At 39.7% G+C, this 18207-nt stretch overlaps 1 protein-coding gene across 1 annotated transcript in view; it reads left to right on the top strand.

Moving 5' to 3' along the window:
- Positions 1–18207, top strand: part of LOC311496231 (NT-3 growth factor receptor-like) — a gene marked incomplete at its 5' end in the record, with an annotated part of 44688 nt that overhangs the window by 10131 nt on the left and 16350 nt on the right. Inside the window, 7 exons of the mRNA XM_084555993.1 lie at positions 231–302; positions 2052–2123; positions 7562–7716; positions 10548–10690; positions 15939–16083; positions 17166–17278; positions 17730–17913. Of these exons, the coding sequence (XP_084412119.1) occupies positions 231–302; positions 2052–2123; positions 7562–7716; positions 10548–10690; positions 15939–16083; positions 17166–17278; positions 17730–17913 (884 nt within the window). The remainder of the gene's footprint in view (positions 1–230; positions 303–2051; positions 2124–7561; positions 7717–10547; positions 10691–15938; positions 16084–17165; positions 17279–17729; positions 17914–18207) is intronic.

Below are 18207 nucleotides of genomic sequence, written 5' to 3'. Positions count from 1 at the left end.
TGTTTCGTTTGTGTTTATTTCATTCTGTCTTCCCTGTTTCTCCTGTCTTACTTTCCATCTTTTGTTCTGGCCTGAAATGTTCTCTTTAATAACCGGTCCTATCTTCCCTCTGATTACAATTCAGACTGATAGAGGACTATTCAAAGTCATTATTTATCTAAGACAGACAACCTTCTTTTTTTCCCTTCTCTTGCTCTCTCTCGTTTTCTCTTTCTCTCTCTGTGTTACAGAACTATTACGAGGAGCAACCTGCATACGATCCATGCTCGTGTTTTTTCCAAGAACCCTCACCTACGCTACATGTGAGTACTTCCACACGAAGGCAAACATTAACACCATACTTGTAAATAAAACTACAAAAACAAAGGCCCCTTGCCTTTTTATTGGGGCATTTTCCTGTTGAGCTCCCACGGCTGTAACAGTCTGTATGGCAGCAGTGGGAATTTTGCCATCTAGTTTTAGATAGACTTAGATTTTTAGCGGTTGGTAGATGCCAAACACAGAGCTAAGACAGTGAATACTGGAGTCACATTCGTCTTTCTGCTGGATGTATAAACTGAGTGCTATATCAACTTAAAAGTCAGTGTCAGCGTCACAGTTCATTTATTCTACAGATTCCAAATTGGCTACTGCACAATGTGTATTTATTTTGTTAGTTTATCAACACTTCCCACAGTATAATCAAACAATCACCATTACCACTGCCTTTAAATCAGAATGCATTCAGTATAAACCAAGTGGATAAATGTATTTTGCCTATCAGTGTGAATGTGAGTGGGAATGCTTGTCTGTGTCTATGTCTCAACCCCCTCCACAGTGTCACCTGGGATTGTAGTAATATGTATTATTTACTGAATTAGGCTGCAATTTCTGAGTGTATCAGTGGAAACAAAAACTGTAATATGTGTATATATGTAAACTTTTAAAGCGTTTCTCACAGTCACTATTTATTTTATGAAGTTGCACCACGCTGCGTCACATCCACACAGACTGACTGACTTTAATTACCATGGCAACACCTGTCATTTTGCAGGCCTGTCAGTTGAATATAGCACGCACTAACCATGTGTGCGTGTGTGTGTTATCCTTACTGAAGAGTTCCATCTGTGCCATTACAGATAATAAGCACAGAGAGTCCTATAATTTATGCAGTAACAAGAGCAAATAGGGAGATAGAGATAGAAGAGAGCACAAAATATGAAAGTCACGAAGGCAGTGGAAGTGATGACAACAGTAGCATCCATACCTCGACACATATTGTGGTCACATGTGCATGTCCGTGTCATGATGTAAACAACCTGCAATTACAATCTTCCACCATGAATAAATGAATCATAGCATCAGTAGAATTTGCAGAATCCAGTTACACCGGGGCCCAACGTACATAGTAAACCCTTCACATCTGATGTCAGATTTCAGGCCAAAAAGCTGAAAATGTTAGAAAATGTGTTCTACATGTGATGGAAGCATCTTGCATCATTACAGTTAAATATGTTCATGTGGATTTGTGGTGTAATCCAATCATCAAAATCAATGGTGGACCTAGTCTAGCTAACCTGCTTGTTTTTAACATAAATAAGATCAACAATTTATAACTGAAACGTAATACAATTACTGTAAAATTAATGAGTAAATGTTGATAAAAAATCTGTGATGTAAAGGCATATATAAACAACTCATTCATTCATTCATCTTCTGTAACCGCTTGTCCTGTGAAGGGTTGCGGGGGGTGCTTTAGCCTATCCCAGCTGTCATCTCAGGCGAGAATACAAGGATACAAGGCAACAATATCATTATTGTTTGTCTGCTTATATGTATGTATGTATATATATACATACTGCTTACTTATATATATGTATATATGTGTGTTTCACGTACTGTACTCACGTTCATGCAACTGCTATTAAGTGACAGAGCACAGTTAGCAGTTGCAAAGCTCAGAGTGGCACCAACTGTGTAACAAGTATAACAGCAGTGACCTCCCACTGTCATGCGGAAGCTAAGTTTCTGAATCAATCTGTTTTACCTCTCTTTCTCGTTTTCTCCCTCAGAAATCTTTCCAAGAACCCCATGTTGACCACACTGTCCTGGCAGATATTTGACAATCTTCAGCTCTCAGAACTGTAAGTTTCTACATCCTGTTCTCACTGCACTGATGCCAGCAAAACTGGTTGCTTTAGAGGTTAGAGAACTCTTAAAAATGTTTCATGCAACACTTTGGAATAAGCAAGGAAAAGTACTAAATCTATTACTGATAACACTATGAAAACGTTGTAGAAACAAAATGAATGCTATATAATCAACATAACCCTAACCCTAACCCGTCCAAATTCAGTAACAATAAAGCTTTATTCAAAACGAAACCAAATCATACATTAAAACAATTCCCTACTCCCAGAACATAAAGTCCATGAAAACAATTGATTTGTGCACCTGCTTTAATATTATCTACAAATGAATACTCTTATCTGGTTAGCATTAAACTGTTTTTAGATTTACATTATATTGTGTATTCCATATCTGACCCCCACCCATCCCAGCTGAGGAGTATACAGGAGTATACGACACTTATTTTCTTCCGCACAAAGCATAACAATACTGACAGACACATAAAGTCACTACAGATTAGGAGCTTTTCATAAGGCAGTGCCAAAGTCAAGTGGCTAAATTCGCTTTTGACCAAGATATTATGGCAGGTTGATGTCGTGGTCTCATCAACCTGCCCAGTCTTCATGGCCTCCTGCAGTTATCCACTCCTACCTGAATGAATAATTTTCCATCCTGCCTGTGATTCCTCTTATATTTTCAAACTGTCATGTAACATCATCAGTTTATATCATAGGATTCCACATGTACGCTTTAGTCAGATATGTGTATCTATGACAGATGTATGTTTATCTTGCTGTTCTCTTCTCTTCTCTCTTTGCTGTTCTCTTCTCTCTCTTTTCTGTCTCTACCTGGCTGGCCTTAGGCAGATGGGTCCCTCCATATGAGCTGGGTTCTGCTCGAGGTTTCTTCCTGTTAAAAGGGAGTTTTTCCTTGCCACCGTTGCCTTCAGGCTTGCTCTGGGGGTTTCAGGCCGGGTTTTGTAGAGCGTCTTGAGACGATTTGTATTGTTATTGACGCTATATAAATAAAATAGAATAGAATAGAATAGAATTAAATTGAATTGAATTGAACTTGTTACACACATTTTTTTCTTTTCTCACCTTTTTGACGTCACTTAGCAAAATTTTATTTAAACAGAATCGATAACAATCTAAAATATCTCAAGGCCCTACACAAATGTAAACTTGTGGAGGAGTTGATACCATGTTGAGAAAAAAATGACACAGACAGTGGTGAGAGGGCACTTGATATTAAATAAATAATAATACTGTTAATGCACTGCAGAATGTTTTAGTCTGGTTTGGTCAGGGAAAAAAATCCTACAAAAGAACTGATGCCTTTAAATGTCATAGTGGAGGGAGTGATCAAAACGTCCATCTACATTAGCAGGAAAAACAGAATAGAGGACAAAATAAGGCAGGAAGCCTTCCTGTTCATATCGTTTGGGTGGGATCTATGTGGTGATGGACAGAAGAGTAACAACCATGTAGTCATACACATCATATAAGTGTCATGGAGTTGAATTTGTTTACAACAAAGTTGTTTGGTTGTATGAAATATACCCCATAATGAAATCCAAATGCCTTGTTATCAGACATACATTCTGATAAGAACTAAGTTTAGCTACTACAATTTGTATCACAGACAAGACCAAATATGGCTATCACATTTTCTGCGTTTTGTCAAATAAACTCAAATCAACCGGGAGGTAACAACAACATTTTAAGACCTTAGAGAATTTACTATTGACAGGGCTTTAATCAAGCTGGGCTTATAGGGTTTCACATAGAGACAAGTGTACTGTTGGATGAATCGCCAGTTGAAAGTGCTACTTTAATTATTCATGGGTGAGGATCTGAGAAGTCCTGTTTAATTACCCAGCACCTGTTTTTTCCACCTCCATAAAGTAAGTCATTATGTGCATCGTTCTCATTCTCCCAGTGACACAGTCTTAGTTCACATATGAAAAAGATCATTTACAGTGGAAGATGAAACTACATCACGAGGGAATAGAAAAGGACTTATCCACCAGAGGCAGTGCTAAACCACAACAGTTACTCACCAGAATCCAGTACTTCATACCACTGCCTCTGCTCACCTCACATCTTTACACCTAGTCTGCTAGTCATCTATAGAACATATGCCTCATGGCCCCACAGTTGCAGCAGCTGCAGTCGGAGTCATTGAGTTTTCTGGTTGTCCATCTGTCCCAATCCCCAATCTAGTGAACACATTACGTCAGTAATGCCTTTCTGGGAATTTCTTCATTTTCATCATCAGTTTCTTCTTTATTTGTTATAAATATTGATTTGGATTCAAGGGTTGATTAGATTTTGGCCATTGTGATCTCACACCTGACCCATTTTTGTGAATGTTTTAGTTGACACAAACATCCTTTCTGTCTCTCTTGATTTTTATTTTATCTATCCAATTTAATCTGTGTTTTTCTCTCTCTTTCTATATTGATAATTTACTGTATGTCATTTTTACTGCACACAAAGAGGTATATCAAAGTGAGGTTGTCAGGGTTTCTTTATCCCACTTCTAGAGATAACTCTGATTCCTGTATAACTGAAAACATTGCAGTGTACCTCAGATATACCAATGAGAACTGAATTCTTGTAGCAGACTGAAAGTAATCACCAACCATATGAAAAGAGATTGTTGTAGTCTCTGGTGGGTTCAAATATTTTGTGTAATATTACTTGATATACACCTGCAAATTTGTAGCTTGTGATCTGTGTTTTCTGTGTCCTATTTTGTCAGTGCCTGGCACACAGGAATATGTCATCCTACATTCCATAGCACAGTAGCATGGTAGTTTTCCACAGCTTCTTTACTTGTCAAAACATTACAGCAATGTAGGTCAATAGTCAGGCTGTAACTCTGAGTCTATCTATTCTCACATACAGTACATACAAAATATCAGTTTTTTCACCAACTTCTCCCCTTTGGGGGTTACTTTGAGTCCCCCAACAATCAATCCGTGCAAGTTTGGACAAAAAAAAAATCAAGGTAGCACTGTTTTCACCTGTAAATGTAAGCCTGGAAAAGAGGTTGCCAAAGTGACACAAAAAAATCACAAAACTTAACATGCTACTCTATCTGTGTGTAAGGTTTCCAGTACAAGTATCTAGTATTTCAACCATGTCTGTTTTGGATTCCCATGCACACATGCATGAGTGAGTGCCCTCACCAATATCTCTCTGTCAACACCATCATAATTTTGTTTTTGAGTTTTTCCCATATTCCTAAAAGGAAAGCACTTCCAACAATGTGGTGTACTGAACCGATAGATGTGATGTCTTTTGCGTATGTAGGATGTGAGGCAATGCCTACAGTTTGACATCAGAATCCTGGAAACTGTTCATTTGTTTCTTTGTTACAAGTTGGGAAACGTTTTAGTTTGCCACCGTATGTGACAGAATGACTTGCTCTCTGCTGTGGTCACATGTTCCATATCGGTCACTGGTGTTTAAGCAACTGCACTTTGGAAAGGTTAGCCTTGTGAAGTTTGTAAATTAGGACTTAAATGCAGATGGAAATATGTCGGACTTTCTTAACAAGAAGGACGTAGCAGCTGGTGCCATGATAAAGCCATTACAGGCAGATAAAGGTGGTGTGAGTGTTTGTACAGTGATATTAGCAGATGTGGAGCTCATAGCGTTGGCCAGTCCCTGATTCATATTTGTGTAGCATCCACTAATACTGTATATTAACATTTATGGGATGAGTATATACCATATTTGGTAACTTCCACACACATTTTAAATTGCATCCCTGTGCCTCTCAGTGAAGTTTAGAAGCATGTGGTTTTCACCCAGCTAATCAGAGAAGATCAAGGCAACATTGTCAAATCAGGGTCAAATGTGGTCTACAAGGTCCACTACCACGAAGAAGAGGAATAATGTTGGCTAACGAGGTTATGTTTATGTTGACAAGTGCCTGAATCAGCACTTATGTTCTAATGGTCTAAATACATGTTTACATTTTTTTACCACTTAAGGGCAAGGAAGCATATATGATAACTTCACTGGCATTGATTTACTACATGAAAATTAATTAGTTTGAAAAATGTCACAAAGTAAAAAAAGTCCTTATGCACTATAATTACATTCTAAGGTTGAACTTTAGAATTTCAGTGAGTGCCTTATAAATGGTTAAGAGAGTTTTTGCTACTAGTAGTTAGTTTACTTAATTTCTTTAGGCAAGCGCATCATAAATCTAAAGTAAATAGTCTGAAATAGATTGCGATGTTAACGGAACATTCACACTGCATATATTTTGCTCTTTCTTTCCATTTGCAATGACAATGGCAAACAAAAATATTTCACAAATTTACTGACAAGCAGTATCAAAATGCAAAATGCAAAATGCCAACAAAAAAAAAAATCAACAAATGAATGGATTTTGTCTCTTTTAGGAAATATACCAGTCACATAATTAAAGAACTTATTTTTAATACATCATTTTATAAATAGAGCATGTCTTACAAGTACAACAATAGATCATATAAAGACAAAAATTATCACTACCTAGTCACATTTTGGCACACTTTTGGCTGATCAGGTTATGCACTAGAAGTCAGCTGTAGCCAAGAACTAAATGTTTTGCAGGACAATACAATTATTTCCAAGGTCAAGTACAGCTATCCAAAGTCCATAGTTTATTAACATTAAGATTTAGACTAAGGAGGACAATGCTTTGTACATCTACAAATTGCAGGACTTGAACTAGTTCAATATGTTTAGGCATAGCTCGTAGAAAAGTGTACAATTTTGTGGCTCACTGACTGGGTATGAAATACATGCAGTCAAGTAAAAGCTGATAAAATAAAGATAGCCTAATTAAATAGTTTGAGGACTGTTCCAAAGTTTCTGATTTGTGAAAGTATAGTGGTTTTAGATGTGGATGTGGTCCAGTGTGGTCTACTTAGCTACTTAGTTCTTTAGTCCAAAATTACTGATTTCTATTTCTGGTCCATGAGGTTTCGTCTATTTTTAAATGGCTCACCAAATGTAATTCATATTTAACACTCTTTAATCTCTGCTTTACTGATTTCCATGAATAAATATTTCAAACTTTCTAAGTGGATTTCAGAAAGTTTACCTAATGATCATTTGATCAGAATGAAAATGCACAATTCATAGAAAAACACTATCCAGAGGGTGGCAGTGTTACATAATCATCAATCTGTGTTTCCATGGATTCCAGGGCTTGAGAGTGTATTTGGGCTTGTGTATCGGAAGCCTGGGGAACAATGCACCTTCTGCACACATAGCAGTCTCAGTTTAGAGATCGGTAGAATGTGCCACACCTTAATTTCACCTTTGTTGTACGTTCCTACAGAATTTTGATGTGACAAATATGTTTCATTCCTCTGGCATGCAATGAAGGTAAATACATGACGTGATGTGTCATGCTAATACTGTCAATTCTCTTTTCTTTCCAGCCATTTGGAGGAGGTGGTGTTTGCCTGTGGCTGTGGGATCCGCTGGCTCCAGCTATGGCAGCAGCGAGGGGATGCAGCACTAAACAGCCAACAGTTATATTGTGCTGAAGGCAGCAGGAAGATACTGCTTCAGGATATGAACGTCAGCAGATGTGGTTAGAAACTGAAGAATAACACACAAACATGTCCACCGATCAGGCATAACATTATGACCACCTTCCATATATTGTGTAGGTCTCCCATTTGCCTCCAAAACAGTTATGTTTCATCAGGGAATGGACATGGGCCTTCTGAAGGTGTCCTGTGGTGTCTGGCAACAGAATGTTGTTAGTGGGGGGTCCTATGGGTTGAGGGGAGGGGTCTCTGCGGATCAAGCTTGTTTCAGTGCATCCTACAGGTACTTGCTCAGTTTGGAATCTAGTGAATTTGGAGGCCAGGTCAACACCTTGTGGTGTTTTTCATGTTTTTTTAGTTGTTCCTAAAGTGTTTTTGTGTGTGTGCCTCTACCAGGCTGCATCCTGCTGGGGATGGCTGCTGCCATCAAGGAGTGTCATTGCTATGGGGTGGGGGTGCCTGGTCTGGTCTAGGTGGGTGGTACAAGTAACATCCACAGGAATGCCAGGTCCCAAAGTTTCCCAGCAGAACATGTGTAGTCACAAGATGGTAAATGTTAATTACTTCACTTGTCGGTGGTCATAATGTTAAGCATGGTCAGTGTACCGTGCTGTTTAAAAGTATTGGCACCCCTCTGAATTTTTTCCCTTTCTGTATAAAAATGGCTCAGAACTTTAGTGCTTTTTCACACAAGTCCTGACAGTAGACAAAGAGAACCTATCGATTTGGTTGCAGATCTTCTTAGAAAGACATTTTAATGTACCGACTTTGCAGGAAAAACTGGATATTGCAAAGAGGAAACCATTGCTCTCTGAGAGATACAGTACATGAAGGCCAGACTGAAGTTGCCAGAGAGACTGTAGACAAAGACCAGAACTTCTGGTTAATGTCCTTTGGACACATGAGTCTGAAATTGAATTATATGGACAAAAGAACATAGGACATGTTTGCCGTGCACTAGTGATAGCAATTACCGTGTTAAAATTAACAGCTTTACTAACGGCGTTATTTTTTTCAGTAATGGGGAATCTAACTAATTACTATTTCCATCGTTACAACGCTGTTACCGACGTCAGTAATGCCGTTACCGCTGTTACCAACAATTAAATGTGGTGCGTTATGAAGTGTGAAGTGAAGCAACTAATAGAGCTCCGGTAGCTGACGTCACCCTGCACCAATCACAACACCGCCATATTGGCAGGAAAGCGCACTTTGCTCATCACCACTCGGTTGACAACTGCAGCAACTAACTTGCCCTTGTACCAGTTGCATTCAAAAATGGTCGTCAGCTGTGGTGCCCCAGGATGTCTGAATAGTTGGGGACAAGCAAAGGAGAAATCATTTTATAGGATTCCCAAAGATACTGCAAGACAGTAGATGTGGATCACTGCAATAAAATGCTCAAGAAGCAGGTACGAGAAAACGGAGCGGTGGGATCCCTCAAGAAATGGGTTTCGCTTGTGTAGCAACCACTTTATATCAGGTACAGAATCCAGCGCCGTCTTCGTCCCCCAAAGCGCAAAACGTTTAATTTTTATTTAGCACCAACACGATGTCCAACAGATGTCTTTTCATGGAGGCAAATTAGGCTAATGTTAATAACGTGGCTTAGAAAGGGGTGTTGCTCATTCAGCACTAAAACCACTCACAATGAGAAAGAAATTCAGGATTAAACAGTTACTTGTTATTGTAGTTGCGTTACTGTCATGAACCTCCTCAGTTTTCCTGCCAAGGCGGTGTCAACAAAAAAGTCACGTGATGCCCTGAGCTCTATTGAAGACATCCGACTTGGCTCTCAGACTACAGCCAGCCACAAGCAAGAGCTGCAAAAAATCAAATTTTTAGACATATTTAAACTTCAAACAAAAAAAAAAGTAACGCAATAGTTACTTTCATGGTGGAGTAAGTTCCTTACTCAGTTACTTTTTGGGAGAAGTAACTAGTAACTATAACTAATTACTTTTTAAAAGTAACGTACCCAACACTGGCGAGCACTAAATACAGCATTCCAGGAAAAGAACCAGTGATGAGTTCTTAAGAAAGAATATTTGCATATTCAATGTTTGTTTTTTGTTTTTTTTCACATGATTTGATTTGATGATTAAATGCGGTAATTGGTACTGTATTTATATAGAGCGTATCTACCTATTAGTGTACCTAGTACTGAAATCGCTTTACAGTCATATTGAACTATCCACCCATTTGCTCACACAAGCACTCACACATTGCCACACCAGTGCCACTGGAGCAACTGGGGGTTCAGTGTCTTGCTCAAGGCCAGTTCAGCATGTGACATGTTCTGAGTCACTAATCTACTGAGTCACAGCCACCCCCTAAATATTCCTATATATGCCAGTTTCTGTTGGACATTGTATTAAATCATTTAACATCTAAAGGCAGCACTGATTGCCTTGTTTGACCAGTCTTAATCCAACAACCTTGTTGCCTACTGGCTGTGACCATTGCCTAAGGCAACAATTTCTCAGCTGGGTATTATTCACAGCTGATACCTCTGATCATCACTGGGGCATCTGTGGCTCAATAGATAGGTGATTGTCCACAAAGCAGAGTGTTCGGTCCCCAGTACATGCCACAAGTGTCCTTGAGACACTAAATCACCAGTTGCTCCAAATGCTATGCACAGGTGTGTAAATGTATGTGTACTTGTGTGAACTGATTGCAAAGTGTTATGAGTATTAATACAAGACCATTTATCATTTACCATCATGCACCCTAAATAATGAAGTAATGGAATGGGCAAATTACATTATATGATGATTTTGACAACACGTGTGTACTATGAAATACTTTGTACTATGAAAGACATAGTACCAACACTCAGTTTCTGTGACTTTTTGTCTCTATCTTGCAGACCTCCCTGAAATCAGTGTCAGCCACAGCAACCTCACAGTTGTAGAAGGTGATCGAATAACTGCAGTTTGTAATGGTTCTGGATCCCCCTTACCTGAGGTGGACTGGTCCGTCAACGGCTTGCACTCCGTCACTACACAAGATGTATGGAGGACACACACACATTAACTCACACCAGGCAGAACACAATATTGGCTAGATTTGTGAATGTTGCATTTTACATGTAAGCAAGTACATAACCCAGGGGAGGGCAGAAATAGCTAGCTTGGGCCACAGTGCTGAAAGTGCATAGCATCCAGTCAATTCCTTTCAAACTGAGAGTTTGTCATGACCAAACTCGACCAAGACCAAGAGCAATATGGCTGTTAGCAGCTAGCAGCAAAATAAGAGTCACTGTAGCATTACAAAAATGCCTGGTCATGGTGAAGCTGGAGATAGCCTCAAAAGCAGAGCACATTTTCCCTTTATTGTTGAGCTTCTTCCCAGTGGGGAGGATTGAGACTAGGAAAGAGAACCTGCGACTGAGAGAGCTGAGCCATCAGATTTGTGTTGTCAAGGCCCTCCTTCTGAATGTCAGGAATCTCAGTTGAACAGTGGTCTAAGAGAAGAGAGGCAAACCTCACGGCATAGATGGTGGTCTGAGGAAAAGTGAAAAGAAGTAGGCAAAGAACTCAGAACACAGAGTTAATTTTTTTTTTTTCTAATCCAAACTACCAATTCCAAACTACCCTCATTTTCTGACATATCTGACCTCATCAGGAAAGCTAAGCCATCCACTTGCCAGCTCGAGCCCCTGCCAACTGGTCTTGTTAAAGCCTCCATAAACTCTCTCACCCCTCTTATAACTGCCTTTGTTCATTCCTCTCTCACCTCTGGTCTTGTCATCTCTCAAATCAGCCTCAGTCACCCCTATACTCAAGAAACCTGGTACAGACCCCAACAACTTCAATAGCCTTCGTCAATCTCCAATCTTCCTCTTCTCTCTAAAGTTCTTGAAAAAAGAGTTACATCTCAGGTCCATGCCCACCTCTGTGACAATAGCCTATATGAACAATTTCAGTCTGTTTTTTGCCCATTACACAGCACACAAACAGCTCTGCTGAAGATCACCAAAGACCTCCTAATGGCTGCTGATTCGGGACTCCTTTCAATCCTCATTCTCCTTGATTTAACCGCATCTCTCACTCTATTCTCATCCATAGACTAGCCTCCTTTGGTATCTCTGACACACCTCTCGATTGGTTCATCTCATATCTCTCTGGCCGCACTCAGTTCATTCACTTAAAGACATTTACATCCCACCCATCCCCCTTTTCTCTGGTGTTCCCCCGAGGCTATGTTCTTGGGCCTTTTTTATTCATCATCTACCTCATCCCCCTTGCCCAGATATTTCATAGGTACAATATTCATTTCCACTGTTATGCGGATGACACCCAGCTCTACCTGTCCACCAAACCCAACTCCACCTTTCCACCCACTTACCTCTCAGACTGACTTCAGGAAATCAGAACCTGGTTCTCCATCAACTTCCTCAAACTTAACAGTAGCAAAACTGAAATTCTTCTCTTCTTCTCAAACCCACCCTATCTAAAATAAATAACTTCTCCATTCAAATTGACAATTTCCCAGTCTCCCCCTCCCTCCAGGTTAAGAGTCTGGGTGTCATCCTTGACACCACTCTCTCTTTCCATTCTCACATTAACAGTATCACCCTTTCAGCCTATTTTCACCTACGCAATATCTCCCGTCTCCATCCATCCCTCTCAACTGACAATACTGTCACTCTGGTCCATAGCCTGGTCATGTCCTGTCTGGACTACTGCAACTCCCTTTTATTTGTTTTACTGTACAAATCCATCCATAAACTACAACTTCAAAACTACGCTGCACGAATTATCACTAGAACCCCCTCCATGAGTCACATAACACCGGTCCTGCGGCAACTCCACTGGCTTCCTGTCAAATTCTGTATCACCTACAAAATCCTACTTCTCACCTTCACAGCCTTAAACAACCTCGCCCCTCAGTACCTCACTAACCTGCTCCACATAAACATTCCTGCCCACACTCTTAGGTCATCCTCATCCATCCAACTCATCCTCCCACCTGCTCGCTTGTCCACCATGGGGTCCAGAGCCTTCTGTCATTCAGCCCCCTGCCTCTGGAATGCCCTCCCGGAACACTTATAAAATTCAGACTCTGTCACCACCTTCAAATCTCATCTTAAAATGTATTTATTCAGCCAGGCCTACTCTATTCCATAGTGTCACTTCTATCTGCTGTCATTTTTATGTAACTATATGTTCTATATATATGTTTGTGTGTATTTAAATTGTGTTTTATTTTAACAATTTTGTGTATTTTAATTGTGTTTTAGCTTAAGTGTCCTGAAAGGCGCCCATACAATAAAATGTATTATTATTTTTATTATTATTAAATTTAGTGGATGCAGACCTAAGAAAGGCCTGTGGTGGACAAAGCGAAGACTCAACAGTGACAGCAGTAGGAAATAGAACTCTTTGGTTTCTTTGACCAGGTGTTTAGGGTAGTTTTATAATGCTGCTGAAAGATGAATTATTGTCTATTGAGTTTTGCTGCATTTGAGTAAATCTGACACATCATATACTCATCTGCATCTATCCTGGTTCTTCTGCCAGCAGTAAAATCTACAGTAAATGGCATTGTAGCCACACCAGCTCAAGCTATAACAGATGTATCACCCTGCTTTTGGGCTGATGAGGTAATGACTATATTAAGAGCTGTTGCTTTTATTTATGTGCCGCATGATTATGTCATTAACTTTAATACTGACACACAACTGCACCTCAATCCACAGTGTCGCTTATAAATATTTGCGCCCCTCAGAGTCATAAAAATGACTCAAAATATCAGCAGATTTTTAAAAGGTCTGAAAGTAGACAAAGAGAACCCAATAAAACAAATGAAACGGAAATATGAGACTTGTGTATTTGTTTATTTAGGAACTTTTGTCAATATTACATGTATGTGAGGTGCAGTAAGTGCAAGAAAGTGCCCACCACCACTTTTGCCCTTCACATATAAGTAATATTGCTTTATTTTACTGACTAAACAAATACATATTGGGTTCTCTTGTTTACTTTAAGGACTTTTGTGAAAATCAATTGATATCTTTTATAGACACTGTAAATGACAATTCTCAACTCTTAACCAAGTCTGAGCCCTGTATGAGATTGTTGTTCATTAAATAAAATTTTAGGGACAGATTTTCTATGCAGAGCAAAGTTCAATGCAATTAGATTTTATTTATATAGCGTCAATTACCATACAAATCATCTCAAGATGCTTTACAAAACCTAGCCTGTGACCCCCAGAGCAAGCACAAAGGCAACACAGCTCATATGGAGGGACCCATCAAAGTTACATAGATAACATAGATAGACAATTCATTTCAACAATGACCAGTGCAAGCTACCAACAGCAGAGCAAATTAATGTAGCGGTGTGATCAAGGTTGGGGGGTGCAGCTGGTAAACTAACAACACAGGTTTTATGTTTGTGTTTCTCACAGGAAACAGCATGCCATGTATCCGTAGCAAAATTATATTATTATAACAAAATTATAAGCCTGATAGTACTGGTGTTTCTTAGGTGGAAGAGTGTTGATTCAAACAGTAAAGAATAGAGTTGGGAGTTTGGACAAGACTCAAGACTTTGCCTTATCATGGTGGGTTATCATTTTGACAGTCAAGGCTGTCTAAATCTTTGCAAAAATAACACATAACAGAAGGAGGTGGAAGTGGGAGTAGAGCTGGAATGGCTAGTAACAGCATGAACACTGGGCCTAATAGTCCTTACCTCATCAACCCAATCAATAAGAACTTTTTTATGATTACTGACAGAGAACTCGTCATTCATTCATCTTCTGTAACCGCTTGTTCCTGTGAAGGGTTGTGGGGTCTGCTGGAGCCTGTCCCAGCTGTCATTGGGCGAGAGGCGGGGTACACCCTGGACAGGTCACCAGTCTATCACAGGGCTAACACAGAGAGACAGACAACCATTCACACACACTCACACCTACGGCCAATTTAGAATCACCAATGAACCTAACCAGCATGTCTTTGGACAGTGGGAGGAAGCTGGAGTACCTGGAGAGAACCCACGCAGACACAGGGAGAACATGCAAACTCCACACAGAAAGGCCCAGTCGGCCCATGGATTCGAACCTGGGACCTTCTCGCCGTGAGGCATCAGTGCTAACCACCTCACCCGACAGAGAACTCTGAGAAGCAAAATATCAATATGTTATTGAAAGTGTCAAAATAGTAGGATTTTTTATTTTTTTTTTATTTCCTATGTGATGAAAACTGTTCAGCTGTAGAGACTGGTGATGCAAGAGGGTCTCGTTGATACAGTCAATTACCTTGACCTAACTATCTATCCATCCATCCATCCGTCCATCTGTCCATCCATCCATCCGTCCATCCGTCCATCCATCTGATATTTATCTACTATGGCTTATCCTGTTGAGGGAATTTTTCTTTGAGCTCAAAGAAAATTCATTATATGATCATAATTATGGTCAGTAACTACACCTCATGCTTTGGGTTAAACCTGGCTAAGGCTCAGTGGTTATAGATTGACCAATCCAGTGAAGCACTGTTGTATGTATGAGACTTCTTTGGCCACCACATCAGGAGTTGCTTGGATCTGGTACTGGTTTGTGATCTGGCCTTCGAGTCTGCAGTTTCATCAATGAGTATACATCAAAGCAATGTGAGGAAGAAGTGGTCCATACTTAAGTTGGATACATTGTGCCTGTATCATGAAGTGCTTTGAGAGAATTGTATTATCTCAACAGTCAAGAATATCATCATTATCATCCTGTGATAGACTGGCGACTTGTCTAGGGTGTACCCCGCCCCTCACCCGATGACAGCTGGGATTGGATCCAGCCCCCCCGCGACCCTTAACAGGACAAGCGGTTACAGAAGATGAATTACAGAATGAATGAATGACTCTTTAGCTCCACTTTCAATTCTAAAATCGCCCATGAACTGGAACACAATCAACAATTGGAAAATCAACCAACTCACTGTCCCACCATGTTAGAATGCATGCTTAACCCTCTTCTTGAATACAGGTGGCCTGTAGGGCCAGTCATCTTCACCCTCTTCATCCCTATAATACTATGGTGTAGCTGATGACACCGCTATAGTCCCACTATCCTTAATCCTTTCCTGAATACCACAAAACTAAGAGTATTGTAGTCTCCAGCACTAGTATCTAAGTAACACCATTTCTATGTACTTGATCTATGAAGGTGACACGTAGCTGCTCCCATGCTACACTCCTGCCTCATGTTCAGTCCTTTTTTTATATTACCAATTTATTTCAACCTACTTTTCCTCCAGGATGAAATCTATGACAACCACACCGTTCTCTCCATCAACATAACTTTGGTGAATGTGAGCAGAGATGACAACAACTTCCAGCTAACTTGCACTGCTGCCAACATAGTAGGCATGACCAATGCTTCTGTTCAGCTAACTGTTCACTGTAAGTACATGTACACACACACACACAGACACATAACCCCCATCTATAATTCTTAAAAAAATATGTGTGAGAAAACATAAGCGATCTCACCATTACCTCTATGCTAAACAATTAGCTGCCAGTGCAACAGCCTCTGCTGCCATACCTAAATATTGCTGGGTGTAACCTTCAGGGACTGATCCATAGTCCAACAGAACACCAGTCTTTGCATAATCTGGTTGCACCCAGTCAAGAACTAAGTTCCTAAAAACTTTAAATCTATTTCCTGAAATATATTTTCTTTCCTAAATCTATTCACCAAGCATAAACTACTCGAATATTATATACATTATCAATGACTTGCCTGATAGAATTTACTTTCTTTGATTAAATTAAGTCTACTTGAGCCCTCTCTGTTTGCTGCCTAATTTTTCTGTTGACTGGGTTTTGTCAGATTCTTTTGGCTGTCTTACTATTCTGAACTTTCTCTAATAGCACGCACAATTGAAACAGTTCTTTCTGTCGTTTAAAATTTAAGACTAAAGCATAAAGCAACTCCTTACAAACAGCTGCAGACAAATTAATTGAAACGGGATTCTTGTGGGGGTTTCAAAACATCCATGTTTTACAAATTTGCCTTCACAATAGCCCTAACATTTCCCTTTAACATTGAGCCTGAAAGACCAAGCACCCATACACACAACACAGCAACACAACACAACACAACACAACCAGCCCTGGTAGATTATAAATTCATTTTTTCCTCATGTGTCCTATTGTCCCTGGTGTGTTTTGTGGACCCTGCCGACTTGGGATTTGCTATCACCTTTAGTTGTCCTCTTTGAATATTCACCAGAAGATTTGATTTAAGTTTACTTTTGTTCTACATCCTTCCTCAGTGCCCGATTTCCTGCTTTTGGGTTCTCTCGATTTTGATTTAAACATTGTGACAGGTATCAAGTATCATTACCGATAATATGAGTTTCACTGTGATGGAGGTACGTACATGTGACAGCAAAACAAAGCTAGATCTTTTTGTGCCCTCCTCTGTTTAATTGCAAAACAATTCTCATGTGTCCAATTGTTCTTTTTGATCTTTTAAGTTCCTCCCATCATTGTGAAGCTGAAGGAACCAGAACGCCGCCATGACACATGCATAGAGTTTACTGTTCGCGGTTCTCCCCACCCAACCTTAAGATGGTTCTACAAAGATACGGTGAGTTTGATTCCATTCTGAATTATGTATTTATCTGGTCCTGGTAGGAAGGCATACTGTATATCAGAAGAAGTCCAGGTCCCATTTGACCACAGCAACGGAAATGTTTAATTGCTGTTATTGCTGCATAAGGGGATCACACCAGATACTGAAAACAAGGGTTCGCTTACTTTTGCACCTCACATATATGTAAAATAATTTATTTTCTTGAATAAACAAGTACATAAATATAATATTTCTCTTTTACTTATTTGATTGGTTTATATTTGTCTGCTTGTCTACTTTCAGGACTTGTGAGAAATGTAGAACATTCTGAGGGGAGCAAATACTTTTATGTACATATATATATATATATAGAGAGAGAGAGAGAGAGAGAGAGAGAGATAAACTATTTCATTGCCTCAAATCACTGTTTTTTGCATTTTTTGCTCTTCTGTCACTCCCCATTCAGGAAATTTCCCACACTGAGTATGTGCGACCTGATATGGATATTTACCAGGATGACATAGAGGGCTGCCTAACCTTTAAAAACCCAACACATCACAATAACGGCAACTACACTTTGGAGGCCACCAACTACTTGGGTGTAGCCACTAGTACTGTGTATGGACACTTTCTTGACAAACCCTTTGATGGTAAGCTGAGGAGCATGCTGAGTTTATGTCATGTTGGCCTCTATTATAGTATGCATTAGGCTACATATTATAGATATATAAATGTAGACATACAGTATTTCATGGAAAGTTCTGCAGTGCTTTCTGTGAAACCATCAAGGGCTAGGATTAGTGACCTTAAGTGACTGAAGTGTGACTGTCAAAATAAAATAATTTTACTGTAACAGTTCACTTAAATACCACAAAGTGGTAGTGCATCTGTGGATTTCTGTGGCCCAAAAATGGTCTAGGCCTCAGGTTGACATGTCACAGAAG

This window comes from Chelon labrosus (genome assembly GCF_963514085.1).
Source record: "Chelon labrosus genome assembly, chromosome: 11".
NCBI lineage: Eukaryota > Metazoa > Chordata > Actinopteri > Mugiliformes > Mugilidae > Chelon > Chelon labrosus.
This window is presented reverse-complemented; position numbering and strand designations above follow the sequence as displayed.